General features: G+C 47.2%; 1 protein-coding gene across 2 annotated transcripts; it reads right to left on the reverse strand.

Moving 5' to 3' along the window:
• Positions 1-5412: 5412 nt before the first annotated feature.
• Rpl11 (ribosomal protein L11) lies at positions 5413-9452 on the reverse strand. Of its 2 annotated transcripts, none has more exons than NM_025919.3 (6): positions 9407-9452; positions 8626-8776; positions 7673-7779; positions 7230-7361; positions 6339-6449; positions 5413-6075 (listed from the first exon to the last, which is right to left on the reverse strand). In NM_025919.3, the coding sequence occupies exons 1-6, from the start codon at positions 9410-9412 to the stop codon at positions 6046-6048; spliced, it is 537 nt and encodes a 178-aa protein (NP_080195.1). In that variant the 5' UTR covers positions 9413-9452; the 3' UTR covers positions 5413-6045. The 2 variants fall into 2 exon arrangements, with proteins under 2 accessions (NP_080195.1, XP_006539175.1); XM_006539112.3 differs by having other exon boundaries at positions 6006-6075; positions 9029-9415.
• Positions 9453-17968: the final 8516 nt, after the last annotated feature.

Below are 17968 nucleotides of genomic sequence, written 5' to 3' on the forward strand. Positions count from 1 at the left end.
CACAAGGCAGATTTAGGGCTTCCTCATTTCACAACGGTGAGAAAGTGATCTGGATTTAATGGGGATTCTTTGAGGAAGTCCCTCCTAGTGCTGGGACACCAACAGCTATGTTCAGTTAGCCTTCCAGATGTGAGGGCAAGCAGTCAACCTGATGGGCCCTGCGGCTATGATTTCTACAGGTACTGAAGAGGGCTTTCAAATTAGGGTATTTCCAAGTTTCAGTTTGCAGGGTGCAAACTAACACATTTATACTCTAATTCTTGAAAGCGCCGCTGTCAGGAAGGGGTAGAATCTATTTTACCCGGGACTGAGACTTAAAGGGATTATAGTTGACTGACAGGCCTGTTTGTGTTCCATCTGAGTTCAGTCAGATTCAAGGGCAACACAGGAGGAACAGGTGGCCACTGATGGTAACGGTTTGCTTTGTGGGATTTTGTTTTTATTTTCAAACAGGTGTCACCCTGAGGCTTGGGCTTGTCTCAAACTCATGATGCCCCTGCAAGACTCTTCTACTTTTCTTTCTTCTTTGTCTTCCTCCTTCTCCTCTTCTTTTCTAGACAGGTTTCTCTGTGTAGCCCTGACTGTCCTGGAACTCACTGCGAAGACCAGGCTGGCCTCTCACAGAAATCCCCGAATGCTGGGATTAAAGGCATAGGCCACGATGCCTAGCTGAACATATTTTAAAATTATGTGTAGAGGAGGGCTCCTGAGGTCAGGGAGTCAGTTCACTCCTTCCACCATAAGGGATCAAACCCAGGCCTGGAAGCAAGCTCCCTTAAGCACTGAGTGATCTTACCACATTTTTTTCATGTAAATTTCATTCAGGAGTTGCTTGGGTATGTTTCTACAGACTTAGTTGTTCACAAGACTGCCTTCATCTTGGTTTTTACACTCTTTGAAGATTTGGGGAATATAGGCTAAAAGGGTAAATATTAAAACAACAAACAACAAAAAAACTCAAAACCCTGGGACTAGAGAGATGGCTCAGTGGTTAGGTGCACAGCTCACACTGTTCTAGCTGAGGGCCCAGGTTCAGTTCTTTTAGCATCCACACTGGGCGGATGACAGCCACTATAACTATCTCCGATGGGATCTGTGCCTCCAAGGACACCTGCCCTCACATAACCACTCCCACCCCCACACATAGTTTTACAATAATTTTTGCTTAAAAATGGAAGAACCCCAAGCCCCAGGAGTGAGGTAAAGTGTGCTGACCCCTTGAGGGACCATCAGATAACATTCTGGGCGCTTTACCTCACATCCACATCCACACAAACTCCTAGGTTTACCTGTATCATCGCACTGAAGTTAGCACTCACCACAGGACTTCCTTTTGACGACACTGAATGGAGAGCAGGTGGCAGCTAGTGAGCTGACAAAGGAAATATGCCTGTGTACCTGTCAGGGCCATGCGCAGTCACTCACTCCCACACCAGGGGCTCCAGATGCTTAAACTACCTGTGCTCGTAGGTCAAACCAGGTGTTGCATCTGAGCAGAACTGACTCAAAGACAACATGAACACCACTGTATTTCTAGGAAGAGGTGATGGCTCAGGCCCGTAACCCCAGCAACTCAGGGGGCTGATGATGCAGGACCACTTTGAGTTCTAGGCCAGTTTGGGCCCCACAGTGGGACTGCCTAAAACTGAAAAGCAGGACTTTTGATGGTGGTCACCATGGTAGTCAAAGGATTAGTTACGCTATCAAAAGCAGCATTCAGGAAAACAGGGAGGGACAGTAACTTCCTCCAGAGTGAAACTGTTGACTGCCTTAGCTTTCCAGCTTCTTTCAAGGTTCTACTGACTTTATCAGTATTTAGTTATAAATATGTTAACACTCCAGGGCTAGGCTGCACAGCGGTCCTTGACTGGTACAAACACATCCTTTCTGTTCACACTGGTCTGCTGTGGCAAGTCAGCTAACTGCCCTTGTCCCTTCAGGAGCCAAGTTCAGTCCTTGTGGTGCCCCTGGGCCAGATTCCCCTCTGACAACTACTCTATGGTTTCCATAACAAGTGCTCTCCAAGTAGCTCTGTACCCCCAGGCACCACCAGGTCTCCAGTGGCTGGCAGTTTACAACTGTTTGTAGGTACTTTCTGGGCCCTTAACTCTTTAGGATTCACTTTGGAGCTTCACCCAAAGGTTGCCTGGAGCCCATCAGCACTAGGTTTCACTGAAGGTGGGATGAGCCAGCCCACGGTTACAGGAAAGAAGCCAAATCCTCTCCAGAGGCCCACAGAGGCTTGCCTGTAGCCCTGCTAGCAAGGGCAGCAGGGTCAGCAAGAGGCTTACAAATGTCCCTGCTTTCTGTTCTCCCCACACCATCTAATGGCTGAGATACCCACTGACTGGTCCCTGGGGTTTCTCCAGCCAGGGTGGAGGTAGCAATACGTAGCCGCTTCAAGATGAAAGCTCACTATTCCTCATTCTCTCAACTATGTTTTAAAAACAAACCCGAGCCGGGCGGTGGTAGCGCACGCCTTTAGTCCCAGCACTTGGGAGGCAGAAGCAGGCGGATTTCTGAGTTCGAGGCCAGCCTGGTCTACAAAGTGAGTTCCAGGACAGCCAGGGCTACACAGAGAAACCCTGTCTCAAAAAAAACAAACAAACAAAAAAAAAAACCGAACACTGTTAATAAAGTGCCTAGTTGTAGCTGTAACTCCAGAGCTCAGAGGCAAGCAAGGACAGGAGGAGCCACATGCTCGCTTTACATAGCAATATGTCACATCAGATAAAAAGGCACATAAAAACAACAAAGCAAAACAAAAAAAATCAAAGCCAAGCAAACACACACACACACATGCAAAAAAATACTAGAAGACATCAGCGTTTTTAGTATCTTCACCGGGAAAAGACCCTGTCACTTAATGAGATTGTGTCTAAATTATTCATCTAGTACAATGAATCATTATATTTCATTTTTCACATCTTTTAAGAGATATCTGGATGGGGCTAGCAATGGGTCAGTGGGTAAAGGTGCTTGCGTAGTAAGGCTGATTTGAGCTCCACTCCCAGAGCCCACTGAAAGATGGGAAGAAAAGACTTCAGTTGTGAGGGCCGCAGATATGCTGACTGACATATTCCTTCCCCACCTCACACTGGGAAGTAGAGCCCTAGACAACTTACCTTCATTCTTGCCCTTTGACCTCACGGCTTCCCCAGCTCCCATCCTTAACCGACCCTTAACGCTGCTCATGCATAGCAGACACGGGATTTCCCTTGATGGCAGGATGCTTGACTCTGGGCTTATAGCACATTGCTGACATCCTTACAGCTGGGAATGCAGCTCAACTGCAAACCACTGACCTGGCATTCCTGTCTCTGCAGGACCAGGACAGGAGCTGAGCTGGGTTCTCAGCTCTCTTCAGGCCTGTAACCCTCACTAAGGGAGCCTGGCGTTTCTAAGTCTGCTGCTGGGACAGATGTCTTATCTAAGACTGACCATGCTTGATTGTCAACTTTTCATGACTAAGCTGGAAAAAATAACCACATAACAAAGTCAAGTGTGCTTACACACTCACTCTGGACACTGCTCTAGCATCAGGGTGTGGAAGAACATAAACACCAGTTTTCATGCTGGCCTGAGGGGGACCCGAGATCCCAGGAGATCCTGTCTGTCTACTCATTGTCTAGCCACTCTCCTGGATGGGCCATGACCTCTTCAATATCACACTGAGAGTTGAGAGGCAGGACTAAAATCTAGTTTCACCTTCTAACTCCCAACAGTTTCCATTGAGCCAGAATCCCGGGCAGTTTTATGATCTTAATAAAGACAGCTTAAGCTTGGATGGCTCAGCGGTTAAGAGCACTGGCTGCTTTTCCAGAGGTCCTGAACTCAATTATCAACAAGCACATGGTGGCTCACAACTACCTGTAACGAGATCCGATGCCCTCTTCTGGTGTCTGGAGACAGCTACAGTGTACACAATTAAAAAAAAAAGAAAAAGAATGAAAATTAAAAAAACCCACAAAATCCACCAGTTCTGTCAGGACTCCCAGCACTTGTCAGATGGTTGTCAAACACCCTTCACCCCAGAAGCATAACTAATAAAACATTAAAGCCACCCCAGTTGCATACAATACAGCAGTACCCAATGTAGGAAAGCAGAGGCAGGTGACCCTGAGTTCAAGGCCAGCCTGACCTACAGAAAAACCAGCTTGAGAAACGAACACCCCAAAACCCTGTCATTTGAAAGCGAGTTCCGGCCTGCTTCCTACACCAAGCCTCCCTTCTACGCTGAGTCTAGGGATAGTAGCAGAGGTTGTTGGGCTTCCTAATGCTTCAACCTGCTCTTGTGCTGACTCCCAATCATAAATTTATTCCCGTTGCTAACCGGTGTGTAATTTTGCCAGTTATAGATTGTATATATCTGGCACGTAGAAAATGTGGCCCCTATGAAGGGACCATGACCCACATGCTGAGAACCTTTGGTAGTACAGGGACCTGACACACCCTAGCTTCTGGAATGCTTAAATTCACTGTGTGCCTTCTGTACAGTACAGTACAGGCTCCAAGCTAGCTTAGGCGCTTTCAACAGGTTTACTCAATTACCTAATTCAGAGCGTGAGGCTGCAGCTATAGCTCCCCTGGCTGACTGCTGGCCTGGCACTGTGTGAGCTGGGTGTGGTGGCACACTCAGATCCCAGCACCCAGGAGGCAGAGGCTAGTCACAGCTAGTTCCAAGCCACTCTAGTTGACAGGAGACTCTAGCTTGGGGGCTGAGGGGGACAGGAAAAGTTAACACTGTCTGAAAACTAAACCGCTCACTTTCTGAGCTTTCAATAAATAGGCAAACAAGAGGCTGGAGGGATGGCTGGTTTTGAGCACTCTTGCTGTTCTTGCAGAAATCAGGTTTGATTCCCAACATCCCTGTGGCAGTCATGGTGCAACCCAGTTGTGGGTGGGTCAGATGCCATCTGCCTTACTCTGGCCTTCACTGGTAGCAAGTACAGGCCCACATGCAAAACATCCAAGCACACACAAAGTTGAATTAAAGTAAATTTAAGAGAGTTGGGCATGGCCCTGTGTGCCTTTAGCCCCTAAGCAGAGGGGCTTAGGAGGCAGAGGGCCAGGATTCTGCATCCTGGTGTGACCAAGGAGTTCTTGGACACACCAAAGATAGGACAGTCAGAGATGAGAGACCATCTCAAAACAAGTGTTGAACACACAGATGGAAACAGCTTAAATAAATGGTGGCTTGTGTGTGTTTGCTCCATGGAAGGCAGCAACCTAGTTTCTGGCAGAACATCACACCAGGACGTGGTACTCCCCATTAGGCTAGGCTGGCTGGCAAGAACCCTTTATGAGTAATGGCGATTAAATTTGAATTTAGGTCTCAAGCTCACACTGTTACCTACTGTGCCACTTACACAGTCCCCAAAATAATGGCTTTGATCACTAGTGACAGGATTCTTCACACCAAAACAAGCCAAGTTTTAATGTGTTAGGATTCCACGAACAAAACACACAAAAAAAAATTCAAGTGCTCACACGCCTAGTAGTTGTCTGATGATTGCTTCCGTGAAAGAGACAGATCTGCTCCAGGTTACCATAGCTAATCAAGGGAGGACTAATCCGACAATTTGCCTGTGAGACTTCCTTCCTAACAAGGCCTCCCTCCCAACTGTGTCATTTTAAATGCAACTCAACTATGAACAAAGCCAAAATAGTCTTTACCACCACACCAGAAGCTGTGGTCCCTTCACCACACACCAAGTCACAAACAAGGGACACCTGCTGGGACTGGGACATTGTCCCAGCCCTTAATTACAACCAAATCCAAACCCTAACCAACCCAATACCTCTCAAAACCCACTTAAAGGACCTCTGCACCACAGCCCACCCACAGGGCACTCAATGCTCAGTCTCAGCTGTGGGGAGACACTGGAGTCCAGGACGCAGGCTGCCGCCGCCACCAGCAATTCTCATCGAGGCTTTCTTTAAGTGCTTGTGGTCCCAGGATCTGAATGAGGCCACGCGCCTTTCACAAACACACAACTGTAACATGCATTTCTGAGAAAATTTTATTAGCTTTTTGGATCAAGTTTATTTTCCAGGAAGGATGATTCCATCGTACTGAAAGAGAAGAAATTGCATGTTTTCAGAACAAGGTCAGAGCAAGAACTGCAACAAAGACTAACGTCTGAGAATTCTGACTCCAGATACCTACACTCAAGACCTTTTCAAACACCAACCCTAGGAGGCATTTACCAAAATGCCCAGATATTCCATCTTTATACAAGCTACCCACCAAACAGCACTGTACCTGCAGAGCTCCCATCCCAACACCAGTCCCCAGCACCACAGAGCACCAGCTCACGTGGGACAATCGGCTTTACCTTCTGCTGGAACCAGCGCATGGCCTCCTCCTTGCTGATTCTGTGTTTGGCCCCAATGCAGCCTGTTCTGCGCTTCTTGTCTGCGATGCTGAACCCTGGCCTACCCAGCACCTGTGCCAGAATAACCAACAGTCACCCAGCCAGCTCAGAGTTGGCTCAACAGTGAACAGACAAGACTCACACTTTACAGACTGACCTTCAAGTCATCAAGACTAGTACCTCAGCTGGACAGAACTGTCATTAGCTACCCAGACAACACACCAGGCAGTACACACACATGCCCCGCAGGCTTCCTCCTCAACTGGTCTCTATCCTTGTAACTCCAGTCCCAATTCCAGTATGTGATTCCCTTGTCCTCTCTCTTCTGGCCTCCACAGGCACCAGGCACACACATGGTGCAGATATACATGCAGGGAGTTCAAGGCCAGCTTAGGCTGTAAATCAAAGACCCTGCCTCAAAACAAAAACTTACATGTGCAATGTGGAAAAATTTAAGTCGCCAAAAGCAGCATACCCCCCCAAAGCGCTTTCCACTATGATAACGGCCATTCCCACATGACAATCCCCATTTGAGCAGTCTGCACCCCCCACATTTCCATGACTTCCTCACAGAACTCCTGTGCCCCAGGCTAAGGAGATGAGTGGAGACAGGGAAGCAAATTCGAAGGGCAAATGCAGCCCAGGATGACCCAGAGAGCTTTGCAACGGCAGGGAATAAACCCCGGAACCTCTACACTTGCTACAAGGCCCTTTTCTGAGGGGGACACACAGGCAGACAAGACACGAGACTTCAACCCAGCTCCCCATCCCAACAGCAGGACAGCATGTGTGGACGTCGACAGAGGAGCCACCTCTCCCCACAGGCAGCTTGGGACTGAGAAGTCCACATACCACATAGAAGTCCAGGCCGTAGATCCCAATGCTTGGGTCGTATTTGATGCCCAGGTCAATGTGTTCTTGAATTCCAAAACCAAAGTTTCCAGTATCCGAGAAGTTATTTTTCCGCAACTCATACTCCCGCACCTGAATGGACACAGAAGTGACCATGCTATCCATCATGTTCAAGTAGCCCAACATGAGCTCAGATCAACACCCAGTAGGCCCAGAGCAAAACCAAAACTCTGTGAGTCCTAGCTAGGAGCACAGGTATCCCTCCCCTAACCAAGTCATGCCCCAGCTACAAATGCCATCAAACGATCCCCACTTCCAAAGAGCAGAGAAAATCCCAAGGACAGAAATCCAGGAACAGTCATCTCTGAAACGCCAAGGCACTGTATGTGTGTATATATAGCCCATCTCTGACAATGCAGCAGCCTCCACCCCACCAGCCTCACCTTCAGGCCTTTCTCCAGAATTTCCTCTGCCTTGGCTCCGCGGACTGTGCAGTGAACAGCAATCTTCTCATTTCTCCGGATGCCAAAGGACCTGACAGTGTATCTAGCTGCAGGACGGGGACACAAGAGGCAGGTAATGTCTTATTTCCATTGCACGGCATCTAGCGTGTCAGTCAACATCGTCCACAACACAGAAAACAGAGCTTTCCATCTCTAATTTACCCAGCCATACTAAGAACCTCAAACAGCATGGCCATAGTAACAGACACAGGTTAGCAAGACTGTTACATTCCTTGAGAGAGAAAAATCTCAAATGTAGCCCAGGCTGGCCTTGAACTGGCAGCAATCCTCCTGCTTCAGCCTGGGTAATGGGGTTACAGTTGTGGGCTATCAGGCCCAACCAATGATTATGCTCTAATTGGGAGACTAAAACTGACAAAAGCCAGTGTTTTCAAAATGCTGACTGTGGTCCTAAGAAACAGTATCCAAACCCAATCACAGACCACCCACAACCACACTAGCAACAGACTCCATGTTTCTAGCAAGGTAACTCCTGTCATGTGGCCAAACAAGGGAATCACAATTCATTTTAAGTGAGTTGAGGCAGAGCCAGAAGTTAAGAAGCACTGGTGGGGGGGTGTTGGAAAGATGGCTCAGAGGTTTAACAGGTTCTGAGGACCTACACGGTTGTTCACAACCAACAGAAACGGGATCTGATTCCCTCTTCTGTCATGTGGGCATGCATGCAAACAGAGTACCCATGCACACACACACAAATACAAATAAAAGCATGGATAGGACCTCATGCCAACAGTGTACGGTATTAACCCTGTTCTTAGCTGTCAACCAGGCCCACGACAGCTCACGTTATAAGTCCATTTGCACCCGTGCTCCGGTCAGATGAAGCAAGCTTTCCAGATCCACTCCTCTCTGGTCAGCCCACCGCCACTCACCTTTGGAGAACACCGGGGTCTGGCCTGTGAGCTGCTCCAACACCTTGGCTGCCCGGGTCAGTCTGTCTCCGCTCTCCCCGACGCAGATATTGAGGCAGAGCTTGCGGATGCGCAGTTCCCGCATGGGGTTCTCCTTTTCCCCTTGATCTTGCTGCGAAGAGGGACACAGCCATCAACACCCTCCCGCCCCGTCAGAGACGAGAAACAGCCAAGGTCTTCTCCGCTCTGACTTCTATCGTCCCGGATCCCGCCTAAGCCCTCGGGACCACCAAGGTCTCCGCGTTTGGAAGAGAACGAACACAGAGAGAGAGCCTGAATCCCAAGCGGATCCACGAGTAGGGAACAGACACTAGAGATCGTAGAAAGTATACAATGTAACCCTAATCAAAACTACAGGAAGTACCGGCCTCTGCGCCATGCCGTCCCCCTTCCCAAGCTAGCACGGGTCCTGCGAGTAGGACTCGCAGAAACTCCCCAGCACCACACAAGCTGCAAGTGTCCCCTTGGCCCCGCCGTGGACCTCCGCACGTCGCGCTCGCACTTCCGGCAGCCCCCAGACACTGCGTCTGGGCCCTCGGGGCTGCAGACCTGAGCCCCATTCTTAGGATGGGCGGCGATGCGGCGGGGGTGCCCCACGGCCGCCCAGTCCCGCCGGGCTTAATGCCAACAGCCTCGCGGGCTCCGTCCTCCTCCGGCCACCCGCGAGACAGCCGCCCTGGGCTCCGCCGACTGCGGATGGAGACGGATGAAAGCGAGGCAAAGCCAACTCTCGCCTACTCACCGCCATGGTGGAGAACAGGAAGAGAGAGGGAGACTTCCGGCCCCGTGGCCTTATGGGTCAGGAGGCGGGCTTTTCTTCTAGGCAGACAAACGAGGGGAGAGGGGGAAAGAGAGGCATAGCTGTCGTGGCGCTGCCACCTCTAGTGGACTGTCCTCGAAACTGCAGTCATCTTGGGCAAAAGACTAGGTCGTGGGTTGTCCGATGCTGGTATGTTCTTGAGTCCATGACTCCAAGAACAGTCTCAGAACCTGGTGGTTCTTGAGTGATGTCACTGCCCAAAGTCCATTAAATCAGTTGAGCAAAGGGCTAGAGAGAAGGCTTTACAGTTAAGAACAAAATTCCCGGCATGAACACGGTATTTCAAAACTGGTTGTGCCTCCAGTTCCAGGGAGACAGATCCCTCTTCTGGCATCTACAGGCATCAGGCCATGTGTGCATACAGGCAAAACACCCATATAAATAAAATAATTTTTATAAATAAATAAGCTGAGACGCCAGGCAGTGGTGGCGCACGCCTTCAATCCCAGCACTTGGGAGGCAGAGGCAGGTGGATTTCTGAATTCTGGTCTACAGAGTGAGTTCCAGGACAGCCAAGGTTAGACTGAGAAACCCTGTCTCGAAAAACAAAAACAAAAACAAAAACAAAAAAATCAGCTGAGGCTGGAGAGACAGCGCAGTAGTTAAGAGCACTTGACAGCTCTTCCCAAGGTCCTGAGTTCAATTATCAACAACCACATGGTAGCTCACAGACATCTGTAATGGGATCTGATGCCCTCTTCTGGTATGCAGGTGTACATGCAGATAGAGTACTCATACATAAAATAAGTGCGAAGATAAAAAGAAACCATACAGATTCTAGACCCTTTACTTTGTAACTATGTTAACAAGTATACAAATCAGAGTAGTGGCTTAAATCAGCTGTTCCAGTCTGATGCCCTTGTCTTCCTTCTGAGGACCCCAGGCACACACTTACAAGGACATATGTGCAGGAAAAACTTAAATACAGATAAACTAATAAATAAAAAGTAAATTTTGAAAATAAGAGTCCTGAGCTGTGAATACAGGCAGGTGTGGGTTTGATCCAACTAGCTAGTTACTAATTAAAATTACTTCTGTCTGTTTTCCCCTTGTGTAAAACAGCTACTTCTGTGTCATGGGTTACTGTGTAATTCAGTGAAGTATGTAAGTTGTTACTTTTATAATTAAGTCAAGCCTACAACATCCAAGCAACACCCACCTTCCAAAAGAAGTATTAGACATGGTAGCTAAAAAGAAAAAGGACATCAGAGGTGAGAGAGAGAGAGAGAGAGAGAGAGAGAGAGAGAGAGAGATCTGACAATGGCTTACAGATGCTTCTGAGAAGAGATCATCAGTTACAGACTATAGGACACGCCCCCTTCCAGGGTTACATTGAATCCTCAGAAGCTGAACTCAAGGATGAGGACCACCAAGATCCACATCCCAGGCAGATGCTGGCCTTCCTTGAGTCAGTCAGTTTCTCTAACATGAATGCATGGGCAAAGAAGAACACAGACGCCTTCGGTAGAAAAAGGGCCTGCCCTCTCCTTCCTGCTGCCCCCAGTACCCTTCTCTAACCCACACAGGGAGGCCAGAAGCCCCCCAGCATTTCCAACCTTTCAAACCTACACATAATGAGAATTTCAGTTTGTTTGTTTGTTTGTTTTGTTTTTGGTATTTTTCAAGACAGGGTTTCTCTGTGTAGCCCTGGCTGTCCTGGAACTCACTTTGTAGACCAGGCTGGCCTCGAACTCAGAAATCCGCCTGCCTCTGCCTCCCGAGTGCTGGGATTAAAGGTGTGCACCACCATGACCGACTAGTTTGTTTTTTTAAAGCCCAGTTATGTTATGTGATTATGTTCTTGTTTTGATCCCAGGTGGGGGACATGGGGCTGTTTCAGATTATCCATGCCCAATAACTATGATTTCTTTTATGCTCTAGAAGGGGTGTGATTTTCACAAGCTGTAGATGTTTATGTTTTGAATTCTGGGGACACTTCAGAAAGCTTAAATGCAAGGGGCCCAAGAGGGCCTGTGACAGCTGCTGCTCCCCATGTTGTTGCTCCCCGTTGCTGCTGCAACAGATAATAGAACCCAATAAAGAAGCCAAAAAATCCAGTTATGAGTGACCCCTAACACAGAGCAGAATGAGACACATGGGGCCAGGCGTGGTGGCACTTGCCTTTAATCCCAGCACTTGGGAGGCAGGGGAAGGTGAATTTCCGAGTTTGAGACCAGCCTGGTCTACACAGAGAAACCCTGTCTCAAAAAAAAAATAAAAAAAACCAAAGAGAGAGAGAGAGAGAGAGAGAGAGAGAGAGAGAGAGAAGAGAGAGAAGAGAGAGAGAGAGAGAAGAGAGAGAGAGAGAGAGAGAGAGAGAGAGAGAGAGAGAGAGAGGATTCCTAATGCCATAGGAGAAGTGGTGGCAAGGGAAGAAGAAATGAGAGTTCTGCTTCAGGACATTACCAAAAAGTTTACTGCTGCTGGCTCTGGGTTCTCTCCCACACTGCTCCCAGAGGGGAATTTCTATTTCCTCCTCCTCCTCCTCCTCCTCATCCTCCTCCTCCTCATCCTCCTCCTCTCCTTCTCCTTCTTCTTCATCTTCTCCCTGTATTCTATTTCAAAGAGGATTGGGAGAATGGCTGAGCAATGGGAAAAGTTGTGAGTGGATATGGAGGGATCTGAGAAACAGAAAAAAAAAAAAAAAAAGAATGAAATGGGGAAACCAGAAGGATCATTCTGTTCTCTCATTTTTGAAAGGGTTGCAACATTGCCTGTGCAACTGAAAGGGCTCCAGGTAGAGACAGGAGCTCTTGAAAAGCCAGTAGCACTGGAAAAGGGGGAACAGAAAGACTCAGACCTGGTGACTCACAGCCAGAGCTTCTCATGGGATGAAAGAGGGAAGCCAGCTGGGCATGAAGGCAGAGCCTGGCTCCACCCTGTGCCTTTCACTTCTTTTCACTTCGGGTCTCAAGTCCCCAAAGACCCTGGGTGGAGCAAGGAGCCAGGAGAAGCAGGAGACCATGTTTTAAGAGGAAGGGTTAGTCTTGAGCCAAGTACCCTGCCAGAGGAGGGACCTGGAATTACAAAATCACCACCGGTTTTCTGATTGTAATTGTGCAGCACATGCCTGCTAATGATGCTGATCACGATTATGATGAGATAATGTGGTGCCCTATAGAAATGATAGATCTGAGGCTTTATAAAGATGCTATCCTTTCATGTAGAGTGCATTCCCCTTGTGTTAAATAGTCACCGGACTACCCATAATAGAGTTATTCCCCAAGACTGGAAATGTTTGCTAACAGCCAACCCCAATTAAATGTTTGCCTTTATAAGAGTTGCCTTGGTCATGGTGTCTCTTCACAGCAATAAAATCATAGCTAAGAGAGAAGTTGGTGCAAGGCTGAGGCATTGCTATGATAGGCCTGACCATGCTTTGTTTTGAGGAATATGGATTTTGCGACTTTTGAAAACAGTGGAATGCTTCAAGTGGGGTTTAGTAGGCCATACTAGTAGAAACATGGAAGACCACTGTGGTACTGAGGGTAATTTCAACTGTGGTGGCCTGGCTCAACAGGTTTCAGAGGAGAAGAATTTTAGTATGTGGCATAGAGACTGTTCTTGTGATAATTTGGTGAAGAATATAGCTGCTTTTTGCCCTTGTCTGAATAGTCTACCTGGCTAAATTGAAGAGATTTAGATTAATTGCATTGAGAAAGAAAAATCTCAAAAAAGTCTAAAATAGATTCTGTCCTGTAGTTCACTCTCATAAAGAGTGTTTTGACCAAGTGTAGCAAGCATGGAAAGGAAAAATACAAAATGTATGGCTCAAAGGTTAAAGGATGACGAGGAAGTCAAGTGGAGCTAAATTTTGTGTTCAAGGAGAAAACCAGATTAAAGATATTAAGGTAGTGGTGACCCCAGGGCAGGATCCCACCCAGCTAAGCTTCCATCTTGTGAAAAAGAATTAAAGAAAAGCTTTGGTCCAGGCATGATGGCACATGCCTTTCATCCCAGCATTCAGGAAATAGAGGCAATCAGATCTCTGAGTTCAAGGTCAGCCTGGTCTACAGAGCAAGTTCCAGGTAAAAGAAAAGTTTAGGTACAGGTATGGTGGTACATGCCTTTAATCTCTGCACACATGAGACAGAGACCTGCAGATTCTGAGTTACAGAGCAATTCACATGCCTTTAATCCCAGCACTCGGGAGGCAGAGGCAGGCAGATTTCTGAGTTCGAGGCCAGCCTGGTCTACAAATTGAGTTCCAGGACAGCCAGGGCTATACAGAGAAACCCTGTCTCAAAAAAAGAAAACAAAACAAAAAAACAAAAACAAAAACAAAAACCAACAATAACAAAAACTCAGACTTGTAATAAAAAGAGTATTACTTCCTGTTCCCTGAAGAGAACAATTGAGGGTCAGAAGTGGACTGCGTACCACCCAGCGACTGGCTAAGCACCAAGTCAGAAGATGATAATGAAACCAACTCCTCTGAGCCAAGCCCTAGGCTGCCCACTTCACGAGGGTAGAACTGAGAGGGGCTCCTTCATTAGGACAATGAACTTGACAACACACTTGTCTCTCTGCGACTGCACAGATCTACACCAGACTAGGAGGTCAGCATCAACTCCATCTTTGAGATGGATAAATGAAGTCTCCGATGTCACAGGAACTTCTCTGGAGTTGGGCCTAAACCCTGACATCTTGTACAATGGCCAAAAGCTAACACGATGTGTGTGTTTGTTTAGCCTCTAGAACAGTGTTTCTCAACCTACGGGTCTCAACCCCTTTGGGATTTGAACAACCCTTTCATTGTCTAAGATGATTGTAAAACTGATATTTATATTATGATTCATAACAGCAGCAAACTTACAGTTATGAAGTAGCAACAAAAATGGTTTTATAGCTGTGGGTCACCACAATAGGGGGAAGTATATTAAAGGGTCGAAACCTTAGGAAGGTTGAAAACCACGGCTCTAGAACAGATACCTAATAACTGTTCAAGACACAAGAACAGGGGCTGGTGAGATGGCTCAGTGGGTAAGAGCACCCGACTGCTCTTCTGAAGGTCAGGAGTTCAAATCCCAGCAACCACATGGTGGCTCACAACCATCCGTAACGAGATCTGACTCCCTCTTCTGGAGTGTCTGAAGACAGCTACAGTGTACTTACATATAATAAATAAATAAATCTTAAAAAAAAAAAAAAGACACAAGAACAGGCCTTCTACCCCAGGCTTGCTTTCCTACTCTCTGGAAGTAGTAGTATTGTCCACTCAAGGCCAGACTGGTCAACACAGCAAGACCCTCTCAAAATACAAGAAGGACGGGCTGGAGAGATGGCTCAGTGGTTAAGAATGATTGCTCTCCCTCCAAAGGACATGGGTTCAATTCCCAGCATTCACATGGTAGCCCACAACTGTTTCTGGGGGATCCAATGTTGTGGGCATGCAAATAGTACAACGACATACATGCAGGCAAGATAATCAAGCACATAAAATAAAATAGAAAAAATTAATATATACATGAATGCATACCACAGATAATTTATTAAAAAGTCGGGGATACAGCCCGGTGGTAGAGAGCTCGCCTAGCATGTACAAGATCTTAGGTTGAATCACAAAGACACACAAAACCAAACACTAGGTTATTCCTTTTAAATTGTTTGTTTGAGACTGTAACTCATGCTAGCCTTGAACTTAAACCAACCCCCCTGCCTCAGGCTTCAAGAGAGCTGGAGTCAGACCTGAGCCACCAGGTCCAGCTTTGACCATCTCTAAGTTGCTTACCTTATCAAATGAAAACAGAACTGACATCTTCATTATGGCACGTAAACCTAAGCCAGTGATTCTCAATCTTCCTAATGTGTGACCGTTTAATACAGTCCCTCATGTTGCAGTGACCCCCCCAACCATAAAATTATTTTGTTTTTACTTCATGTGATGGTTTGTATATGCTCAGTCCAGAAAGTGGCACTATTAGAAGGTGTGGCCCTGTTGGAGTAGGTGTGTGTGTCACTGTGAGCATGGACTTTAAGATCCTCATCCTAGCTGCCTGGAAGCCAGTATTCTGCTAGCAGCCTTCAGATAAAGATGTAGAACTCTCAGCTCCTCCTGCACCATGCCTGTCTGGATGCTGCCATGTTCCTGTCTTGATGATAATGGACTGCATCTCGGAACTTGTAAGCCAGCCCCAATTAAATGTTGTTCTTATAAGAGTTGCCTTAGTCATGGTGTCTGTTCTCAGCAGTAAAACCCTAAGACACTTTGTTCTCAGCAGTAAAACCCTAAGACACTGCAAATTTGCTAGTTACGAATAATAATGCAACGATCTGACATACAGGGTATCTGATACAAGACCCCTGTGAAAAGGACATTTGACCATCACAGGTCACGACCTACAGGTTGAGAACCACCTATCTAAGCTGCTTTCTTTCGGGATTTGCTAAAATGCACTCTCTCTTTCTCCTCCTCCTCTTTCCCTCCCTCCTTTATCACTCTCTCCCTCTTTCGTGATTTCTTCAAAAGCTGGACAGAGAACAAACCAGTTTCTGCCTCCTGCTGCCTATTCCACTACAGAGTTCAATGAGCCACTCACCGGAACTCTCATCCTGATTGACAAGTGAGGCATTTGTTCCATTCTGACATCGCCAGTAAGAACCAGTTAAGATCTCTGAGCTAGCTGGGCGTGGTGTTGCTCGCCTTTAATCCCAGCACTAGGGAGGCAGAGGCAGGTGGATTTCTGAGTTCGAGGCCAGCCTGGTCTACAGAGTGAGTTCCAGGACAGCCAGGGCTATACAGAGAAACACTGTCTCAGAAACAAAACAAAACAAAACAAAAATCTCTGAGCTATGCTTGTGGTTTTGTCTACTGAGCTTCTTTGAAATCTGATAACCATCAGCTCTCTTCTCAGTGACACCATGGGTACCGCCCACATCTCAGCACCAAGGACAGTGCTCAACACAAAACACACACACACACAGAGTAACCCAACAAACTTTTTTTTTTTAAGATTTATTTATTTATATGTAAGTACACTGTAGCTGTCTTCAGACACTCCAGAAGAGGGAGTCAGATCTCGTTAGGATGGTTGTGAGCCACCATGTGGTTGCTGGGATTTGAACTCCAGACCTTCAGAAGAGCAGTCGGGTGCTCTTACTCACTGAGCCATCTCACCAGCCCCTTTTTTGGTTTTTCAAGACAGGGTTTCTCTGTGTAGCCCTGGCTGTCCTGGAGCTCACTCTGTAGACCAGGCTGGCCTCAAACTCAGAAATCCGCCTGCCTCTGCCTCCCAAGTGCTGGGATTAAAGGCATGTACCACCACTGCCCGGCAACCCAACAAACTTAACCACTGGTTGCTCTTCTAATATTCTCCAGGGCTGCTGGACAATATGCATCAGAAAATTCAAAAATAATTCTTTTGGGCTAGAGAGATGGCTCAGAAGTTAAGAGCACTGACTGCTCTTTCAGAGGGCCTGAGTTCAATTCCCAGCAACCAGATGGTGGCTCACAACCATCTCTAATGGGATCTGATGCCCTCTTCTGGTGTGTCTGAAGACAGCTACAGTGTACACACACACATAAAATAAATAAATCTAAAAAAATTGCTTCATTAGTAATTGTTTCTAGTTTAGTGATCTAGGATACATGTGAAGATTTCTCAACCAGGAATCTTAGAACAGTTTTTAGTAAAATTAAAAATAAGGAGTCAGAGCTGGGCATGCCTTTAATCCCAGCTCTCAGGGGCGGGGAGCGGGGAGCAGAGGCAGGTGAATTCAAGGCCAACCTGGTTTACAGATTGAGTTTCAGAACAGCTAGGGGTGCACAGGGAAATGTTATTTCAATAATAATGATAATAATAATACCATCAGCAAAACCAGGGTTGGAATTTAAGTCGACTCTAGAATTCATGCCTAGTTGTGTCTCCCAGTAAATCCCTAGCTGAAGAAATGAAGAGAGGATGGGAGGCCTGAAGCCCCAACTTGTCATCTCCATGGTCCCAGCAGCCAGTGCTGGGTTTTAGAAGCAGCAGAACATGGGGGTAGGGGGAGGGAGTAGGCAGAAGAGGAGCGAGAGTGGCCTGGCTTTCTTTCTGAAGGGTTGCCGCAGGACTCAGGTCACAGCCCCTGTCTCGAGTCTAAGGGTGTTTTCTAGAAGTTCAGGAACTGGGCTGTGTGCTTGGAAACAAGCCCAGATCAGGGAAAGTTGGCCGTCGGGGAAAAAGCAGTCCTGAACTAATTTATAGAATTCTGGGTTCGTCCTGTCCTTCGGTGAGTCCCTTCATCTAAGGACCCTTGTCATAGCTGAGTATCTATTACTACAATATAGCACCATGACCAAAAGAAACTTGGGGACAAAAGGATTTATTTCAACTTACAAGTCTCCGGTCATACCTCATCACTGAGGGCGGCTGGGGCAGGAATTTAAGGCAGGAACCTGGAGGCAGGAACTGAAGAAGAAGCCACGGAGGGTGCTGCTTCCACAACTAACTCAGTCTGCTTTCTTATAGAACCCAGGGCTGCTTCCACATCAATCAAGAAAAT

This window comes from Mus musculus, chromosome 4 (genome assembly GCF_000001635.26).
Source record: "Mus musculus strain C57BL/6J chromosome 4, GRCm38.p6 C57BL/6J".
Taxonomy (NCBI): domain Eukaryota; kingdom Metazoa; phylum Chordata; class Mammalia; order Rodentia; family Muridae; genus Mus; species Mus musculus.